The sequence below is a fragment of the Bos grunniens genome, chromosome 8 (genome assembly GCF_055505025.1).
Source record: "Bos grunniens cultivar Pamir isolate PY7600 chromosome 8, Bosgru_T2T1.0, whole genome shotgun sequence".
In the NCBI taxonomy this organism is placed as follows: Eukaryota; Metazoa; Chordata; class Mammalia; order Artiodactyla; family Bovidae; genus Bos; species Bos grunniens.
The window spans coordinates 90,709,100-90,726,889 of record NC_141172.1 but is presented as its reverse complement, the minus strand read 5'-3'; the positions used below and the strand labels follow the sequence as shown (position 1 = coordinate 90,726,889).

Genomic DNA, 17,790 nt, shown 5'->3' with positions numbered 1-17,790 from the left:
TTGTTCCAGATGTTCCAGTTTGCTCATGACTCCCGAAATTGACCCCTTCTCCTCAAGGCTTACATTTCACTTTTAATATATTTTATCGTACCATTCACATTTCACAAGTTAGAAAGCTGACATCTAAGGAAAGGTCAGTAATTTGTCTGAGGTCAATCACAATGACAGATGTAAAGGAATCAGGGTTCCTATCATGGTTCTCTGATTCCAGAGGTTAGCTACACTTCACTGGCTGCAAGAGATGCAAAAATTAGAAGATGTGGTACCCTCCCTCAAGGAACTCACGACCTGCAGGTGCAGTCTGCAGTTTGTAGTTTGGTTCACTTGTACATTTGACAATAGACATTGACTGATAGGATTAACAGTGGAACGGATATCAGGGATTCTTATCCTGAGGAAGCATTTTTGCATGGAGAGGGCTTCAGCCCTCCCTTGGAAGAATGGTTTGCAAACTGGGCTATGTTTTAGAATCTATTGTTAAAAGTACAGATCCCAAAAACTTAACCAAAACCTATCAAGTCAGAATCTGCAGGTAAAGGGCCCTGAGTCTGTGTTTAACCGACTCTCCAGATGAGTCTGAAAACCACACCACTCTGAAGATGGATACCATCTTCTTAGAAACCAACAAAAACATGCTGCCTAAGAGACTACTGACTTAGGGGAGGATATAGGGAAGGAACTGAAGCAAAAGAGAAGAGAGCTAGGAGTTGAGAGAAGTCCAGGGAAGAAGCATAGAAACCAGACCTATGTGATGAAATGAAAGGCTCCACTATGAAACATTTGGATTGAAAGGCATGCCAGCTAAACTGAGCCTTTGACCAGAGCCTGTGGCAGCATGTGCTGATAACCCCACCCCTGAGAACTAAAAAAAAAAAAAAAGGATCAGCTGATTGTTTTTATGGAGACAGTTTCAACTTTGACCAGTAGGCTGAGGTATTTTGAAGGATCTAAATTAGCAAGCAACAGGCAAGTGTCTAGTGCTCTTAGCTGGCTCCGTAAAGCACCTCGCTCCAGACTGTTCTTTGCAGCTGAATTCAGGGTAAGTCAAGTCCATCACGGCCAAGTAGAAAAGATCTGCTTTCTGATTTCAGCCACAGGGCACCAGGGAAGGCTGTTTGCATCTTGCTGTGTGTATTTTGCTCACTTCAATGGGTAGCTCAGTTCTCTGAAAAACCAGCAATTACTGTCCCAGGTGGTTTATTGTTCAAATGTAGATTTATGCTAGCTGCATCATGCTATCTGGAAGACTGTTTAGGAGATTATTTTGGAAGCAAAAGGGCTTCCGTGGTGGCTCAGACAGTAAAGAATCTGCTTGCAATGTAGAAGACCCAGTTTCAATCCCTGGGTTGGAAAGATACCCTGGAGAGGGGAATGGCAGCCCACTTTGCTATTCTTGCCTGGATAATCTCATGGACAGAGGAACTCGCAAAGAGTTGGACACAACTGATCGACTAACACTTTCACTTTTACTTTGGAGGCAAAATGCACACTTGCCTGCAAAAGTCAAGATCCAGCCTAATGTGACTATTGGAGAGATGTTTCTTGACTCAAGGAATATTTTCCTGGGATTTATTAGGAGAAAGAAGTGCTGGGGTGAAGAAAGAAAAGCCACAGGCTTCTGAAGGGAATGGAATCTGTTTCTTGATTAGTGACGGTAATTTTAAGTTCCATGGGAACTTTGCTCTCTTTAACTCTTTTCTTCCTGCTTCTGATGTGTTGATGTCCTGCCAGTTATTGACTTCCCTTCCTCTAACAGGTCAAGGTCTCGAATAGTGTAGGCTTGATCCCCACCCTTCACCCTCGGACTCTGGGGGGTCTGAAACCTGCTCAGCAATGTGGGTTTCAGCTTTCAGACCCTATCAGGTCGCTCCCATTTTGCTGACGGCTCCCTCTCCACCACCACGTCTGAAGCAGCTGAATTCTTGTTTCTTGCCCTCCGGTTGCTTTCTACGTTTGGTTTCTTTGACAGTTGCCGATAAACAGGGTCCTGCCTTCTGCGGCAAGGAATTATGCCATTGAATTTTGAGGAATTTTGCATCTTAAGTAGCCCATAAAAATTCACCTGGTCTTCTGTTCTATCTTCACACTCTCTCTGAGATATGTCACTCATATTCTGGTATTTCTATTTTACCTTGTTTTCCTTCTTCCTCCAGAGGGAGGTCAGTTGATACTTTTTGCCTCAGAAAAGGACAGTACACCAGGAAGAGAAGACAAACATCTTTACTTGGCCTTTATGGTACAAAATCCTAGTGGATGACGTGAATTCCAAAAGTCATAAATGGGTGTGTTTCATTCGGTCCACACCTTGGATTGATTTTTGTTTGTTTGGTGATTGTTGGGTGGTTTTGTGTGTATGAATTTTTTTTTTCTTTCTAATATAATACATTTGAGTGCCTGTAGAAGGGCTGGTAGTCTTAGGTTCACTACAGCCTTATATTTTGTTCATCTCTGGTCTTTATCTACAAATTTATATTACCTGTCTGACCCCAATAGGTATCTGAATTTGGAACCACTGGCACCCATTGTAAAATGGGTTTAGAAGAATGCATCATCAAGTAAGCACATCATCAAGCACGCTCAGTCACTGAGTCGTGTCCAACTCTTTGCGACCCCACGGACAATAGCCCGCATTTTCCAGGCAAGAATACTAGAGTGGTTTTCATTTCCTCCTCCAGGGGATCTTCCTGACTCAGGTATCGAATTCACGCCTCTTTGCATCTCCTGCATTGGCAGGCAGGTTCTCTACCACTAGCACCACTCACTGGGCCTGCATTGGTTCAGACAGCAAAGAATCTGTCCGCAATGCAGGAGACCCGGGTTTGATTCCTGGGTCAGGAATAGAAATTACTCTGAATCTAGAAAAACAGAAAAAATTTATATTTCCTGCATATGTGGGTTTGTGGACTATAAAGTTTAATTCTACTGGTCCATTACTAGTTCTGCCACACCAGGGTATATATTAATACTTAACCAAAGGGTTTTAGAGTTAAGGAACAGGAAAGATAAAGGTATAATCAAGAAAGAGGATATACCAGGATATATATTAATATTTAACATAAGTCTTCAGAGTTGGGGAAAGGGAAAAATGAAGTTAAAATCAAGAAAGAAGTAGGAAAGAAAAGCAAGAGGGAGTGGCCAGGAAAAGAATGAGCGTTCACGTGTCTACCCTCATTTGAGGAAGATAAGTAAGGTATGTAAGTAGGGTGGGATAGTACTGGTTAAAATTCTTACTTCATCATTAACAACATTGGCAAGTTTGGGTAAGTCATTTAGCTGAGCTCAATTTTCTAATATACAATGGAAGGATTATAATGATTTTTTTTATTCCCATAGATTTTCTGTGAGGGTCAAGAGAAATAATAAACATAAAAGGGTCTTGAAAAGTGAAAAGGCTTTACTATGCAGATTCCTATTACCCAGTGACGAGCTTTTAGTAAGTGTTCAGTAATTGTTTCCTATTACAGAAAAAAGGGAAATGAGGGGAGAATTGAATTCCAAAGGCCACTTAAAATAACCAGCCCCATTACTTGTCAAATAATTGTGATATTTGATTTGTCTTTACCCTTTTCCTGGAGCCACTGCTGCATTTTTCAGTTGTTAAAGATCATGCCCAGTGAAACAGGACCACTTGTATTACCAGCAAATTTCCCTCTATATTACACCAATAGACTTTGTTTTCTTTTTTACCTCAGTCCACAGAGAAGAGTGGGATTGGAGGAGGTAATTCAGGGAGGAGAGGCACTCATCAGCACAGTGTTCTCCTCTCCACAGAACATTGAGCTCATAGCCATCAAAAGCCTCCGCTAGTTTGCGTCTCAAACTGAGAATGGTCTCTGGCTATGGTCCTTTCATACAGTACCCTATGGAGCTAAACAACCAGGAATGGAACTGCTTAGCCCCGTCCTTCACCTCACACTTGGAGTTCAAAAACTGTTTCTCTTTTTTTCCAATTAAGAGCTCTTGTGGAAACCCTGATGACATTTTGCAGAACCTCAGAGTTCCTCAGAACCCCATTGAGAATCCCAAATCTTCTTTTGTAAGAGTGTGTGCGTGTGTATACATGTGTATGTATTGGGTGGACCAAAAATTTCATTCTGGGTTTTCTGTAAGATATTAAGGAAAACCCAAATGAACTTTTTTGCCAACCCAATATTTAAATTTTGGATTTTTCTTGTTTCTTGAACTTATAAGAGAGTGTTATATAAAGAACAGATGACACAAAGGTTTGACTAATCTGAGGTCCGAGAGGCTTACAACTAAGTTCTGCAAAGGCAATCTGTCAGACTTTACCTTGGATCCCTACCAGATCTTCACGAGATCTGCCTCATCAGCCTGTGAAAGGCGACTTTGTTTAGCCCACATACCAAAGGCAGTGACTGTGGGATTGCTGATCATGTGGTTACTTCCTACTCTGTGTGTGGCTAAGAAACCAGAGACACCATTCACAAGCACACATTGTTGACTGACCAAATGATCTCTCTCTCTTTCTATTTCATGTGCTCTTGGGAGAACTCCTACTTCTTACAGGAACTATCATTATAATCTAATCCCTTGCATATACCTTGGTGTAAATGGCAAAATCTAGACCTAGAATACTAATAACCATTACAGGGAATTTCTGACAATTCAGAATCAATAGCTTTGCACATTTAGCAGGAGCTCCAAAAAAACTAGGAGATAAAACAGTAAGCATAGTCAGCTAAGTCCTGAGACCCCAAAACAAAATTCTAAGAAACATTCCTTTCAAAGACTGAAATCTTCTGAAACCTATCTTCCCGCATCTCTCTTTCCTCTGACGCTTATTTCCGTAATTGCAGACCTTCTTTCTTCAGGGGCTTCTCAGGATAGGAACAAACTAATTTCTCTCTGTCTCTGTCAGTCTTTCCTCAAATGTCCATACTGTACCCCAAGGCTGGTTTTCTGTGATTATCTGGATGCAGCGTCTGCATTTCATGGATACACTCACACAGAAAGAGTCCAGGGACAGGACTAGCATGAGGTAAGAGGGCACCGTGGGTGCAAAATTTCAGGACGTCAAAGGCATGGCCACGCAAGTCAACTTTGCTACCGAAGTTGCTACCCAACTTTGCTACCTCTGCTTCACCTTTAGTCCTTACCTTGATAAAGGGACTGGTGAGCTCTGAGTCCCCATTCCAAATTGGCAAGGTAGGAACATTCCAGGCATGTCTTGAATCAGGTGCCCAATCCTGATCCAGTCAGCAACAGCCCCCAGGAAGGAGGTCACATGGTATAAACATAGCTATGGAGTGTCCATCTCTGGGCTTAGGAGGCAATTCTCAAATAAAGAGAGACCATGATTTGTAAAGAAACTCTAATATTTTACATTACAAAAACACTATGTAAGTAGAATATCTTAATTCCTTGTTTGCTGCTATTCTTTTCTTGCCCTCATTATGAATTTCATAACTCTGAAGTATATACAATGTATAATTTACTATATGAGTATCAATAGATTTTCTGAAGTTTTAACACATGGTTGCTGCCCTTGAGCTGGCAATCCACCTGGGAGAATTAGACCAGATGCAGAATGCATGCAGGAGAGTAGTTATGTTAAGTAATTCAAATGAATTCCATTTGAAAATAAAATCTGTAGTGTGCCAGGGTCCAGCTCCGGCTGATCCAGGGTATTCGAAGGGGAGACGGCTTCGGCGACTATTTAAATATTCATCAAAGATATAAAGAGTAGTAGAATGAGGATAGCTCAGTAGGAAAATTCAGTGGAGAAAAGAGGCTGAGTAGCTTGGTTTACGCGGGAGACCAATAAAACTTCAAGACAAGAAGTTTGCACCACTTACGCAGGCCGCAGGCGTCCTTCCATTCTCCCGAAGGAGAGGAGACACTGAGGCCTCCCCGGTCAGATCTTAGAAGCCCAGGCATAATTAGTAAGCATGGTGGGTTCCGCGCTCCAGATGGAGACTCAGCCAGAGTGAGAGAGAGAGCGACATGAGGAGACCAGTATTTCAAGAAACTGATCCCAATTCTTTATTTTTCAGAGTCTGTTTTTATACACTGAGCTGTTATACAAAAGTCACGTGGGGACAGCAGTCCTGACTTTTATTAAAGTCAGGTGCTTCACACAAATGTATACAGAGGTCTTAGGGGTGTTACATCATCTTCTGGCCAGGGGGCCTGCTGACAATTTACGACCCTCTCCTTGTGACAGTGGTCAGTCAACCAGAACACTTTTTTCTCCAAGGGTGATTATTCTTAAAACAGACGCCACCCAAATAAAGTTACATTCTTATAGGGTGAGGGTGTAGTGGGTTTTAGTTAAGGAAAGAATTTACTTAGCCTAAAGTCTAACGTGATTAATATCAAAGGTTAATACTTATTTCTTCTATATATTCATTAATGTGTGTAAGGGCAGGGGATGTGGAGACTTAGCAACAAACATTGGCTCAACAAATGAAAAACCCTTCACCAATACAATTTCTAATCAGCGCATTATACTTATACTAAAAGTTTTCTAACTTTTCTAAGGAACCTGTTTTTAGAAGGTTTAAAGCATCTCGTGCCTCTCATGGTTGGGAGGCTGTGAGCAATCACATGTGGCCGGACAAGCCTGTCAGGCAGGCTAGAGAACATTCAGAGGAGTTTGTAGGTTGAAATACTCCTGTCACGCCCAGGAATTATTATTAACTGGAGCTCTAAGTTAACTCCTTCTCCGAAAGAGGTGGTGGGAGACAGCCCCCTGTAAAGTCAGAGGTGTAGGGGAGAGCACAAAGTAGTAAAGTAGGCAGGCTCTGGTTATGGGGGTAGATGCTCGAGAATTTCCAGGGGGACTCCTGAGGCTCGATCCCGCCTTTGCGTATGTCGAGCCTCCTTCCTCATGACCTTTGTCATGGGCGGAGTGCCTCACGCCGGCCCCCAACAGTAGTGAGTCAATACATTATAAGGAAGTTTTGAGAAGAAAGAAGAATGTGTGGAATAAGGCTCTCAAGTACCCCTTCTTAATGATTTCTTTTTTGGGAAGAAAGAAATAGCAGATACAAAGAGTTATAGGAAGGACCAGATCAGAAAATACCAAGGGACCCCTGAAATGTCACACAGGATACGGGGTGTTCTTATTCTTATTACATGTCCTATCTCCCTAAGACTAGTGAAAGACCCAGGAAGTTTGAACTGATGCAACCTCCTTCTGTGAAGAACTCTGCTGGTATTAAAGGAAAACATTCACAATCTGTTTATTCCAAATTATTCTATTGACCATGAGTTTTCAAATGGTCAGTAATACTGGTTGTTGATGGGGGATCAAGTGAGAGGGAGTGTGTCCTTTGCAGAAAATTACTTTCTTTTTAAAATTGTTTTGCTTTTTAAACTTTTGGCTGCCCTGAGCAGTTTGCCGAATTTTAGTTCCCCAACCAGGGATGGAATCCAGAACTTTGGCATTGAGAGAGTGGAGTTCTAAACACTGGACCACCAGGGACTTCCTAGGAAATCACTTTTTCATAAAAGAAGCACAAAATACATTTTGTCCTTCACTCTCTCTTTCTTCTGAAGATCTCCTTTCAACAGTGAAGAACTGAGCATTAAGACCCCTCTTCTGCCCCTGCAGAAGAGTGATCTTGCAGAGAGTTAATGTTTGGGTGGAGATCTGCAGGGAGCCCACCTTAGAAAAGAATGAATGAAAGCACAAGATGATATGGATCTTCTAGGTGTGCCTCAAGGAAATGTGATTCCTGATAAATAAAGGGAAGATCCCAAAGGATCTAAAGAAATGATACAGAGTATTTGGCAGATACTCTGGCTATTCAGTCAGTCAGTCAGTTCAGTCACTCAGTCGTGTCCGACTCTTTGCGACCCCATGAATCGCAGCACGCCAAGCCTCCCCGTCCATCACCAACTCCTGGAGTTCACTCAGACTCACGTCCGTCGAGACAGTGATGCCATCCAGCCATCTCATCCTCTGTCGTCCCCTTCTCCTCCTGCCCCCAATCCCTCCCAGCATTTGAGTCTTTTCCAATGAGTCAACTCTTCGCATGAGGTGGCCAAAGTACTGGAGTTTCAGCTTTAGATTCATTCCTTCCAAAGAAATCCCAGGGCTGATCTCCTTCAGAATGGACTGGTTGGATCTCCTTGCAGTCCAAGGGACTCTCAAGAGTCTTCTCCAACACCACAGTTCAAAAGAATCAATTCTTTAGTGCTCAGCTTTCTTCACAGTCGAACTCTCACATCCATACATGGCCACTGGAAAAACCATAGGCTTAACTAGATGGACCCTTGTTGGCAAAGGGTCCATCTTTTGAATATGCTATCTAGGTTGGTCATAACTTTCCTTCCAAGGAGTAAGCATCTTTTAATTTCATGGCTGCAGTCACCATCTGCAGTGATTTTGGAGCCCGAAAAAATAAAGTCTGACACTGTTTCCACTGTTTCCCCATCTATTTCCCATGAAGTGATGGGACCAGATGATATGATCTTTGTCTTCTGAATGTTGAGCTTTAAGCCAACTTTTTCACCCTCCACTTTCACTTTCATCAAGAGGCTTTTTAGTTCCTCTTCACTTTCTGCCATCAGGGTGGTGTCATCTGAATATTTGAGGTTATTGATATTTCTCCTGGCAATCTTGACTCCAGCTTGTGCTTCTTCCAGCCTTTGTCATGATGTACTCTGCATATAAGTTAAATAAGCACGGTGACAATATACAGCCTTGATGTACTCCTTTTCCTATTTGGAACCAGTCTGTTCTGACTATTAGGTTTCTCTAATAGCCCAGGCTTGGCTCCCTTCCCAGGTGATTTAAAGTGGAATCCTAATGTTGTTTGTCTGCCTAAGGATTGCTGACAGATGGGATGTCAGATCCCTGGGTTGGGAAGATCCCCTGAGAAGGAAATGGCAACCCACTCCAGTATTCTTGCCATGGGAAAATCCCATGGATGGAGGAGCCTGGTTGGCTACTGTCCATGGGGTCACAAAGAGTCAGACACAACTGAGCGACTTCACTCTGCCCCTGCACTTCCAAACCCTGTTTATTTTCTCTGGAATCTTTTCTGGTCACAAATATAAAGCATAAACCCTCACTTTACATTCCTCTATAAAATAAAATCAAGGATGGTGGCTCAGAGGGTAAAGTGTCTGCCTGCAATGTGGGAGATCTGGGTTCGATCCCTGGGTAAGGAAGATCCCCTCGAGAAGGAAATGGCAACCCACTCCAGTATTCTTGCCTGGAAAATCCCATGGACAGAGAAGCCTGGTGGGCTACAGTCCATGGGGTTGCAAAGAGTTGGACACAACTAAGCAACTTCACTTTAGAGGATCAAACTTTCTGAGGGGAAACCTAGTACTACAATTTGTCTGAAGACATTGTTGGAAAATGATGCATATCTATGTCAAAGTCTCAGGTGAGAAATTTCTTTTAGGAAAATATTGGAAAGGCCTCACCTTTTCCTTTCCCTTGATAAGCTGGTAGCTCTTTCTATGAAAATAATTAGAACAACACAACTGACAGGTTGCCTTTTTCCTTTGGTTGTCACTCATTCAGTGTTTCTGATTCTAGTTCATATTTTCCCAGATCCTATTTTTATTTTTTATGTCTCTGTTACCTATAAACAGGTTCAAATCCTTTGTCAATGAGGTATATAAAAAAGGAGAGAAAGAAAGAAGGAAGGGTGTGAGGGAGGAGAATACCCCAATTTTGCTCATAAAAGGGCACAGTATGAAATAGCTGACCAAATGTATATTTTATTCTCTTTGCTACAAACAATATTCAATATTTACCACTCCACTGGAAAGCCACTGAAGCAGATCATGAAATTTTATTTTCCCTGAAAAAGAACAAATAATGGGAACTCTAAAAAGAGCTGGTGGTTGGTCTTACAATGGCAGAGAGGGATTGGAAATTTGAAAAAGAAACAATACTGTAACATATTTCTTGTTTATGTAGATATGGGAATTGAAAAGCCGCATTGATCCTTCCAGGCAACACTTAATCATGCATTACCCCTTGGAGCCTAACAAACACCTGTGAAATAAGTCATCTGGGAATGATCTCAGCTGAAGAACTGAAGCTCAATTTACTCAAAACCACAAAACTAAGATTTCCTTCAGTGCTGTAATGGATAAGACAGGAGGCTATAGTGTTAAGACCTAGCTTCAATTTCCAGTTCTACTATTAATTATTTACAACACTTGGGCATGCCACTTAACCTGTCCTCATATGTAAAATGAGAATAATGAGTACACTCTGCACACCTTATTTTTCCCTCCTCCAAATGTTCCGTGTATTTTGCAGTAATCTCCAGAAGTATTCTGGGCCAGTGCAAGCCTTGTCTGAGCCTCTTCCTTGGAACCAAAGTCTCCAACTCAGAGTCTTCTCTCCCACTGCAGGAAACACCATTTGGTCCCTTTGCCTGTTGCCAATGTTCCAGCTGACAGTCACCCCAGCAAGTGCCCTGGCAGATGAGCCTGTGCACATCCAAGCGACGGGCCTGCCCCCACTGCAGATGGTGACCCTCATAGCAACCATGAAGGATGACAAGGGGAATCTATACCGGTCCCGAGCTTTCTACAGGGCTAACGAGGCTGGGGAACTGGACCTGAAGCGAGATCCTGCTGTGGGGGGCCACTACATGGGGGTCCACCCAATGGGCCTCCTCTGGTCCCTGAAGCCCGAGAGGCCTTTTGACAGGCTAATTAAGAGGAACGTGATGAACACACCCACCTGGATCACTCTGGATCTATATGACTCAGTTTACATACACAAGGTAGGCGAGGCTCAGCCCAAGGCCAGCCAGGTGCTGCAGCGCTGGTTCTCCAGCCCCGACCTGCAGCGGGTGCCCATCCGAGAAGGTCGTATCAGAGGAGCCCTGTTCCTGCCTCCAGGTGAGACTCATCTTGAGGAACCTGGAAAACATGGTTGGTGGGGATAAAAGCAAAGACAAAGGGCATCCAGTTGTTGAACTAGGATTTCCCACAATATTTTAAAAGTAACAAGCCATTTTGTTGTGTATGAAAGTGAAATTCATTCTGCTCAGCTTGTACTTTTGCCGTTATCTACTCAGCCCTTCTGATACTCTTTCTGATCTCATTTTCTTCTCTTTTTGCTGCTCCTAGGGGAAGGCCCATTCCCAGGACTCCTTGATTTGTTTGGGGGCATCGGGGGTCTAGTTGAATATCGGGCCAGTCTTTTGGCTGTCCGTGGCTTTGCAGTGCTGGCTTTAGCATATTTTGCCTATGATGACCTGCCCAAGCAGCTGGAGGAGGTGGACCTGGAATATTTTGAGGAAGCTGCCAACTTGCTACTAGCTCATCCCAAGGTATTTAAAATACTTTTCATTTTACCTGGCAACATTATATCACAAATGTCTGTTCTGCCTATGTTACCAGTCTGTTTAGCTTGGGGCACAGCACACCTGAGTTAAAATTGGGGATAATAATATCAACCTTGTAGGATTGCTGGGTTGATTAAGATCAGCTTAATGCTTACTGGCACAGAGAAGACAATAAATATTAGGTATATTATGATCTTCATTTTCTAGTTCAAAAATGTTTAAATATTAGGTATTTCTTGAAAGTGCTGCACTTAATATGTCAGCAAATTTGGAAAACTCAGCAGTGGCCACAGGACTGGATAAGGTCAGTTTTCATTCCAATCCCAAAGAAAGGCAATACCAAAGAATGCTCAAACTACCGCACAATTGCACTCATCTCACATGCTAGTAAAGTAATGCTCAAAATTCTCCAAGCCAGGCTTAAGCAATACGTGAACTGTGAACTTCCAGATGTTCAAACTGGTTTTAAAAAAGGCAGAGGAATCAGAGATCAAATCGCCAACATCTGCTGGATATTGAAAAAGCAAGAGAGTTCCAGAAAAACATCTATTTCTGCTTTATTGACTATGCCAAAGCCTTTGACTGTGTGGATCACAATAAAATGTGGAGAATTCTGAAAGAGATGGGAATACCAGATCACCTGACCTGCCTCTTGAAAACCTGTATGAAACAGTTAGAACTGGACATGGAACAACAGACTGGTTCCAAATAGGAAAAGGAGTACGTCAAGGCTGTATATTGTCACCCTGCTTATTTAATTTATATGCAGAGTACAGCATGAGAAACGCTGAGCTGGATGAAGAACAAGCTGGAATCAAGATTGCCAGGAGAAATATCAATAACCTCAGATATGCAGATGACACCACCCTTATGGCAGAAAGTGAAGAAGAACTAAAGAGCCTCTTGATGAAAATGAAAGAGGAGAGTGAAAAAGTTGGCTTAGAGCTCAACATTCAGAAAACTAAGATCATGGCATCTGGTCCCATCACTTCATGGCAAATAGATGGGGAAACAGTGGAAATAGTGACTGACTTTATTTTTCTGGGCTCCAAAATCACTGCAGATGGTGATTGCAGCCATGAAATTAAAAGATGCTTACTCCTTGGAAGAAAAGTTATGACCAACCTAGACAGCGTACTAAAAAGCAGAGACATTACTTTGTCAACAAAGGTCCACCTAGTCAAGGCTATGGTTTTTCCAGTAGTCGTGTATGGTTGTGAGAGATGGACTATAAAGAAAGCTGAGTGCCGAAGAATCGATGCTTTTGAACTGTGGTGTTGCAGAAGACTCTTGAGAGTCCCTTGGACTGCAAGGAGATCCAACCAGTCCATCCTAAAGGAGATCAGTTCTGAGTGTTCATTGGAAGGACTGGTGTTGAAATTGAAACTCTAATACTTTGGCCACCTGATGTGAAGAACTGACTCATTTGAAAAGGCCTTGATGCTGGGAGGGATTTGGGGCAGGAGGAGAAGGGGACGACAGAGGATGAGGTGGCTGGATGGCATCACCGACTCGATGGATGTGAGTTTGGGTGAACTCCAGGAGTTGGTGATAGACAGGGACTGGTGTGCTGTGATTTATGGGTTCACAAAGAGTCGGACACGACTGAGCAACTGAACTGAACTGAATAGTTGAAAGAACTCAGGACACCTCTTTTTCTAGCTCGAGAGAATAATTTTGTTCTTCAGAATACTTACCTGCCTCTGCTTGAATGTTGCTGGTGCATTAGATCCTTTTTGCTTTATATAGAACTCTGCTTTTGATGAGCAGTTTTAGTGTCTATTGTTTCACTTGATCTTCGCAACAGTCCTGCAATGTAGGTAATATTATGACCCCTCATAAGACAATAAGGCTTAGGGAGTGTAAGTAGATGATGATCTCTCTTGGTCTCAAAAGCTGGTAAACCCTAGTGCTAGGACTCCCACTCCTTATTTTCTGACTCTCCCCGTCATCCCAGCTTACTGGCCTGTGGGACAGCTCCTTCTCAGAGAATGGCCTGTCATGGGTTCCCTTCATTTTGTCCTTCAGGTCCAAAAGCCGGGAATTGGAGTGATATCTGTGAGCAAAGGTGCAGAGATTGGGCTGGCCATGGCCTGCTACCTCAAGCAGGTGGCAGCCACTGTCTGCATCAATGGGGCCAATGCCATCCATGAATTTCCGCTCAGGTACCGGGATCTGGTCATAACCCCCATCCCCTCGTTTCCAGAGCGCATGCAGGTCAACGCTGCGGGTGCTGTGCGCATCCGCCACTTCAAGGGCGACCCCCGAGATGAACGGAATCAACATAGTGTGCTTCCTGTTGAAAAGGCCCGGGGCCCAATCCTCTTCGTTGTAGGAGAGGCTGACGAATGCTTCAATAGCAAAGAATACGCTGAGCAGGCACTGGACCAGCTGCGGAGGCACGGCAAAAGCAGTGGAAGGATGCTGTCCTACCCCGGGGCGGGCCACCTGATAGAGCCGCCAAACTTGCCCCTGTGCTGTGTGTCCTGGAGCCGCGGCCTCTTCCTCCCCATGCTCTGGGGCGGGGAGCCTGAGGGCCAAGCGGCAGCCCAGGAGCACTCTTGGCAAGAGATCCTGAAATTCTTCAGGCAACACCTTGTTCTGAGCAGAAGCACACTGTAAGGGGGGTGATGGGGGCGGGCGCGGGGGGCGGAGACCAACAGCAACAGAAAAGAATCAGGCAGGGCTATGGGTGAGGGAGGGGGCTCTCCTGATTTCTCTAGATTCACAGTCATCTTGAGTCAACTGGAAGAAAACTGGACAAAATCAAAGAATCATGCATCTGAAATATTTCTGATAAAATTGTATGTGCTTTGTAACTTTTTATAAATTGAATCTTAGTTGATATGCAGCAGGGTACGTTGCTCCTGCAAAATTTTGATGCCCTTGAACATTGAATAACCTTTTGTATCCCGGTTGGGGAGTCCTTGGATCCGGGTATTGCCAATCTAGATGAATTTCCTGGAACTTTAAAGTCCCTTGTGAAGTCATTTTCTGTTTAAACTATTTTGAGTTGAATTTGACATTTGATTTGAAAAGTTCTGATACCACCATCAGGTGTAGAGCTTGCTATGGATTTCCAGTAGATACCTTAACTCTATTTTTTTTTTTTTTTTGGAATAGTGATGTTTCTTTTTCTTCCTAAAATATATTTTGTTTAAGAATTTTAAACAGGAGTGGGATTAAATGCTCATGTGCTTCTGGAGTATTTAGTGCCTAAATGAGTTATATTTAAAGTGATTACAGAAGTGCCTGGCACATAGTGATTTCAGTATCAGAGTTAGCTATTATCCTTTCCATAATGCTTTGCTCTTTCACTCTGTCAATGTGGTGAATTGTATTCATTGATACACTAATTTTTCTAATTCATCTAATTCTACTAGATCAGTTTCTCATCTTGACTAGTTTGGGTTTTAAAATTAAAAAAAATTTGGAGCTAACCTAGTCATTTATATTTTCTAAGAATTTCATCTCTATTTTCTGGAACACATTTCTCTCTCTCTCTCTCTTTTTAACATATCAACTGTCATTTTGTTTGCATGCTTTTGCCTTTTACTTTGAATCCGACTTGCTAAATACTTGTCTATTTTATTGATTTTTTTCCCCTAGAACAGCTTTTGGGTTGCTTATGGGTCAAATCTAATTTTTCCTGATTCCTCAATTTCTGCTTCTTTGAAATAAGTTTATTCTTTCTGCCGTATTTGCTTTTCTGGCTTTTTGATATACTGTGTTCTCATTTTGTTAATGTCTAAGTAGTTTGTGATTTACTCCCTGCCCCTCCCTTAAACCCAAGAATGCTTTTACCAAAGTACCAAGTATCATCCTGTAGTTAACTTGTTCTTTAAAAGGGAATCTCACTTTGTATTGGAGGAGTCAGATTGTCACCCTCTGAACCCACTGATCAAGCTTAGTGTTTCTAAAAATGGTCAACTTGAAATAACATGTTTCATGATGAGATGTAATGTGGAGTGCTCAGCACTTCTTAGAACTCTTCTAACAACACTAGTAAGCTTGAAGTTTTAATGTCAAGCTTTAAATCCAGTCCGGTCAAACTTCTTACTAATGTGGTAGCTAGCGAAAGAGATAAATGGTACTTACTATAAGGAGACAACCATAGACTATCATTCTATGATCTGGTCTAGTCACAATTTAATTACCAACTGACCTGGTCTCTTTTCATAAAAATTGCATGGAAAATTTTGGAATTTTTCACTTTGTAGGATTTTGTTTTTTTGCATTGGAGCGAGCTGGGGAATTATTCAAAATTAAAAGGGATTTGAGAGGCATATCAACCAAATACTGTGTGTGGGCCTGGTTTGAACAAAATAACTGTAAAAAGATTTTTGAGGGGTAACTAGGGAAATATGAATATGACTGGATAGTAAACAATACTATGAAATTATCTTGTTAGGTGTCAGAATGGTATTGGGATTATGTAAAAGGTAACTTTTTAGAGATGGATACTGACATATTTAGAAGTGAAGAATCACAATATCTGGGAATCATTTTAAAATACTACAGGTATATGGAAAATGTGAGAAACTATTGTATCTAGATGATGCATATACTGAGGTTTGTTTTCTCTACTTTTATGTGTGCTTTCAAATTTTTAATAATAAAAGTTAAAAAATAAGGTACAATTGGTATGTTTATTTTTCTGCCCAACAGACAAGAACTTTAGCATGCAATACATCTTTTCTCCATGATATACCTTATTAATTTCAGAATAATTTTTTTGCAATCAGTGATAATTATTTTAAATTAATTTTCATTGGAGTATAGTTGCTTTACAATGCTGTATTTAGTTTCTGCTGTACAGCAAAATGAATCAGTTATATGTATATACAAATATATATCCCATCTCTTTTAGATTTCCTTCCCATTTAGGTCACCATAGAGCACTGAGTAGAGTTCCCTCTGCTATACAGTTGGTTCTCATTAGTTACCTATTGATATTTTATACATAGTAGTGTATGCAGGTCAATCCCAATCTCCTAATTCATCCCCCTCCTCCTTCCCCGCTTGGTAGACATGAGTTTGTTCTTTATATCTGTGACTTTCTGCTTTGCAAATAAATTCATCTGTACCATTTTTATAGACTCCACATGTATATGATATTATACAATATTTGTTTTTCTCTTTAGTCTTTTTGGCATCCATTGTTGCCAATGAGAAATCTGATTCTTGCTACTTTGTGGGATTCTTTTCTTCTTTTTCTGAGAACTTCTTACAATTTTCTCTTTGTTCTTAGCGTTCTGAAATTCCATCAGGATATGACTAGGAATGGGTTTATTATTATTATTTTAATTTATTTTGCTTGGTACCCCATGGGCTGAACCCATATCACATGTTCATGCCTAAAGTGATCACAGGTGAGGGAGATGAGACCATCATACTAACTTAGACAATCAAGACTAACCCAGAGGTACAGAGATGGGTCAGCATCCATTGGAAAACCATGTCCATTTAGTGGACTGTGAACAAAAATAAGATCCATTATTAGGAAGGGCTATTCAGTTGCCAATCAGCACAGTTTGCCCCTCCTGCTTTTACTACCTCCCCTAATTATTTCAACAACAAATGAAAATTTGGTTGGGGGAGATGTGCTCTTCTGGTTTCTGATGCATTTCAAGTATTTTCTGTAACTTATGGGCAAAGATTACCCCTCAATTAACTTGTCCAGACATTTTGATTCTCTAAGCTTTGCCTTCTTTCTTTGTGTCCTTTGGCTGACTGCAGAAGTATTTCTAGTTTAAACATTTGTAGAATACTTCTCATCTGTATATATGAATCCTAGTAACTTTCACCCTATCATATTCCCTTTCTAGGGTGGTTAGACAGTCTATCCCAAAGACAAAGGTTTATGTGCCCTAGAACACAAATAATTTATAATGCTGGAAACTGGCAGCCTCTTAGTCTCTGGATTTTCTTTATCTCTAAGGCTTCCCATTTCACTGTTTCTTTGTTGTGTTTTAACCTTGACTAGGTATTTTCCTCTCAGCCTTTGTATGTGGTTTTCACAGATTTCTATTGCTTCTGGTAGAAATTTTAATCAGTTTAAAAATCTCTGCTGTTTACACTCTTGTTGCATAACCTTTCTCCTTTTTAATTGTACCCACATATGTCCCAGTGCTTCTGTGATTCTGGACTCACTCCATCCCCCACAGGTGAGTGGTGATTGGCGTAGACCAATCATGGTGTTCTTTTTTTCCTCATCCAGTGATTCGTGTAGGCACAGAATGTGGCATAATTCTGGCCAATGAGATGTCAGAGACATCTGAAGAGAATGGAGATTGCCTGAAAGAGACATTTTTGGAATTTGGAGGGAAGTTTTCCATTTGGATGTTGTATCTTAAGGTGGATGATATCCTGAGACCATGAGGGGAGCTGGTCTGAGGACAAAGCCAACACCCAAGGTCTGAGCCAAATGAGTTGCAGAAAAATACTGGAGCTCTAATTATGTTGTTGCCATACTTGTTTAATCTTTGTATTTCTTGTT

The 17,790-nt window shown here is 41.7% G+C and overlaps 1 protein-coding gene across 2 annotated transcripts; it reads left to right on the top strand.

Moving 5' to 3' along the window:
• Window positions 1-900: 900 nt before the first annotated feature.
• On the top strand, window positions 901-15,928 carry BAAT (bile acid-CoA:amino acid N-acyltransferase). Of its 2 annotated transcripts, none has more exons than XM_086315747.1 (4): window positions 901-1,039; window positions 10,348-10,842; window positions 11,074-11,276; window positions 13,320-15,928. In XM_086315747.1, exons 2-4 carry the CDS (start codon window positions 10,380-10,382, stop codon window positions 13,911-13,913), a joined length of 1,260 nt encoding a protein of 419 aa, XP_086171873.1. In that variant the 5' UTR covers window positions 901-1,039; window positions 10,348-10,379; the 3' UTR covers window positions 13,914-15,928. The 2 variants fall into 2 exon arrangements, with proteins under 2 accessions (XP_086171873.1, XP_086171874.1); XM_086315748.1 differs by having other exon boundaries at window positions 915-1,039; window positions 13,498-15,928.
• Window positions 15,929-17,790: the final 1,862 nt, after the last annotated feature.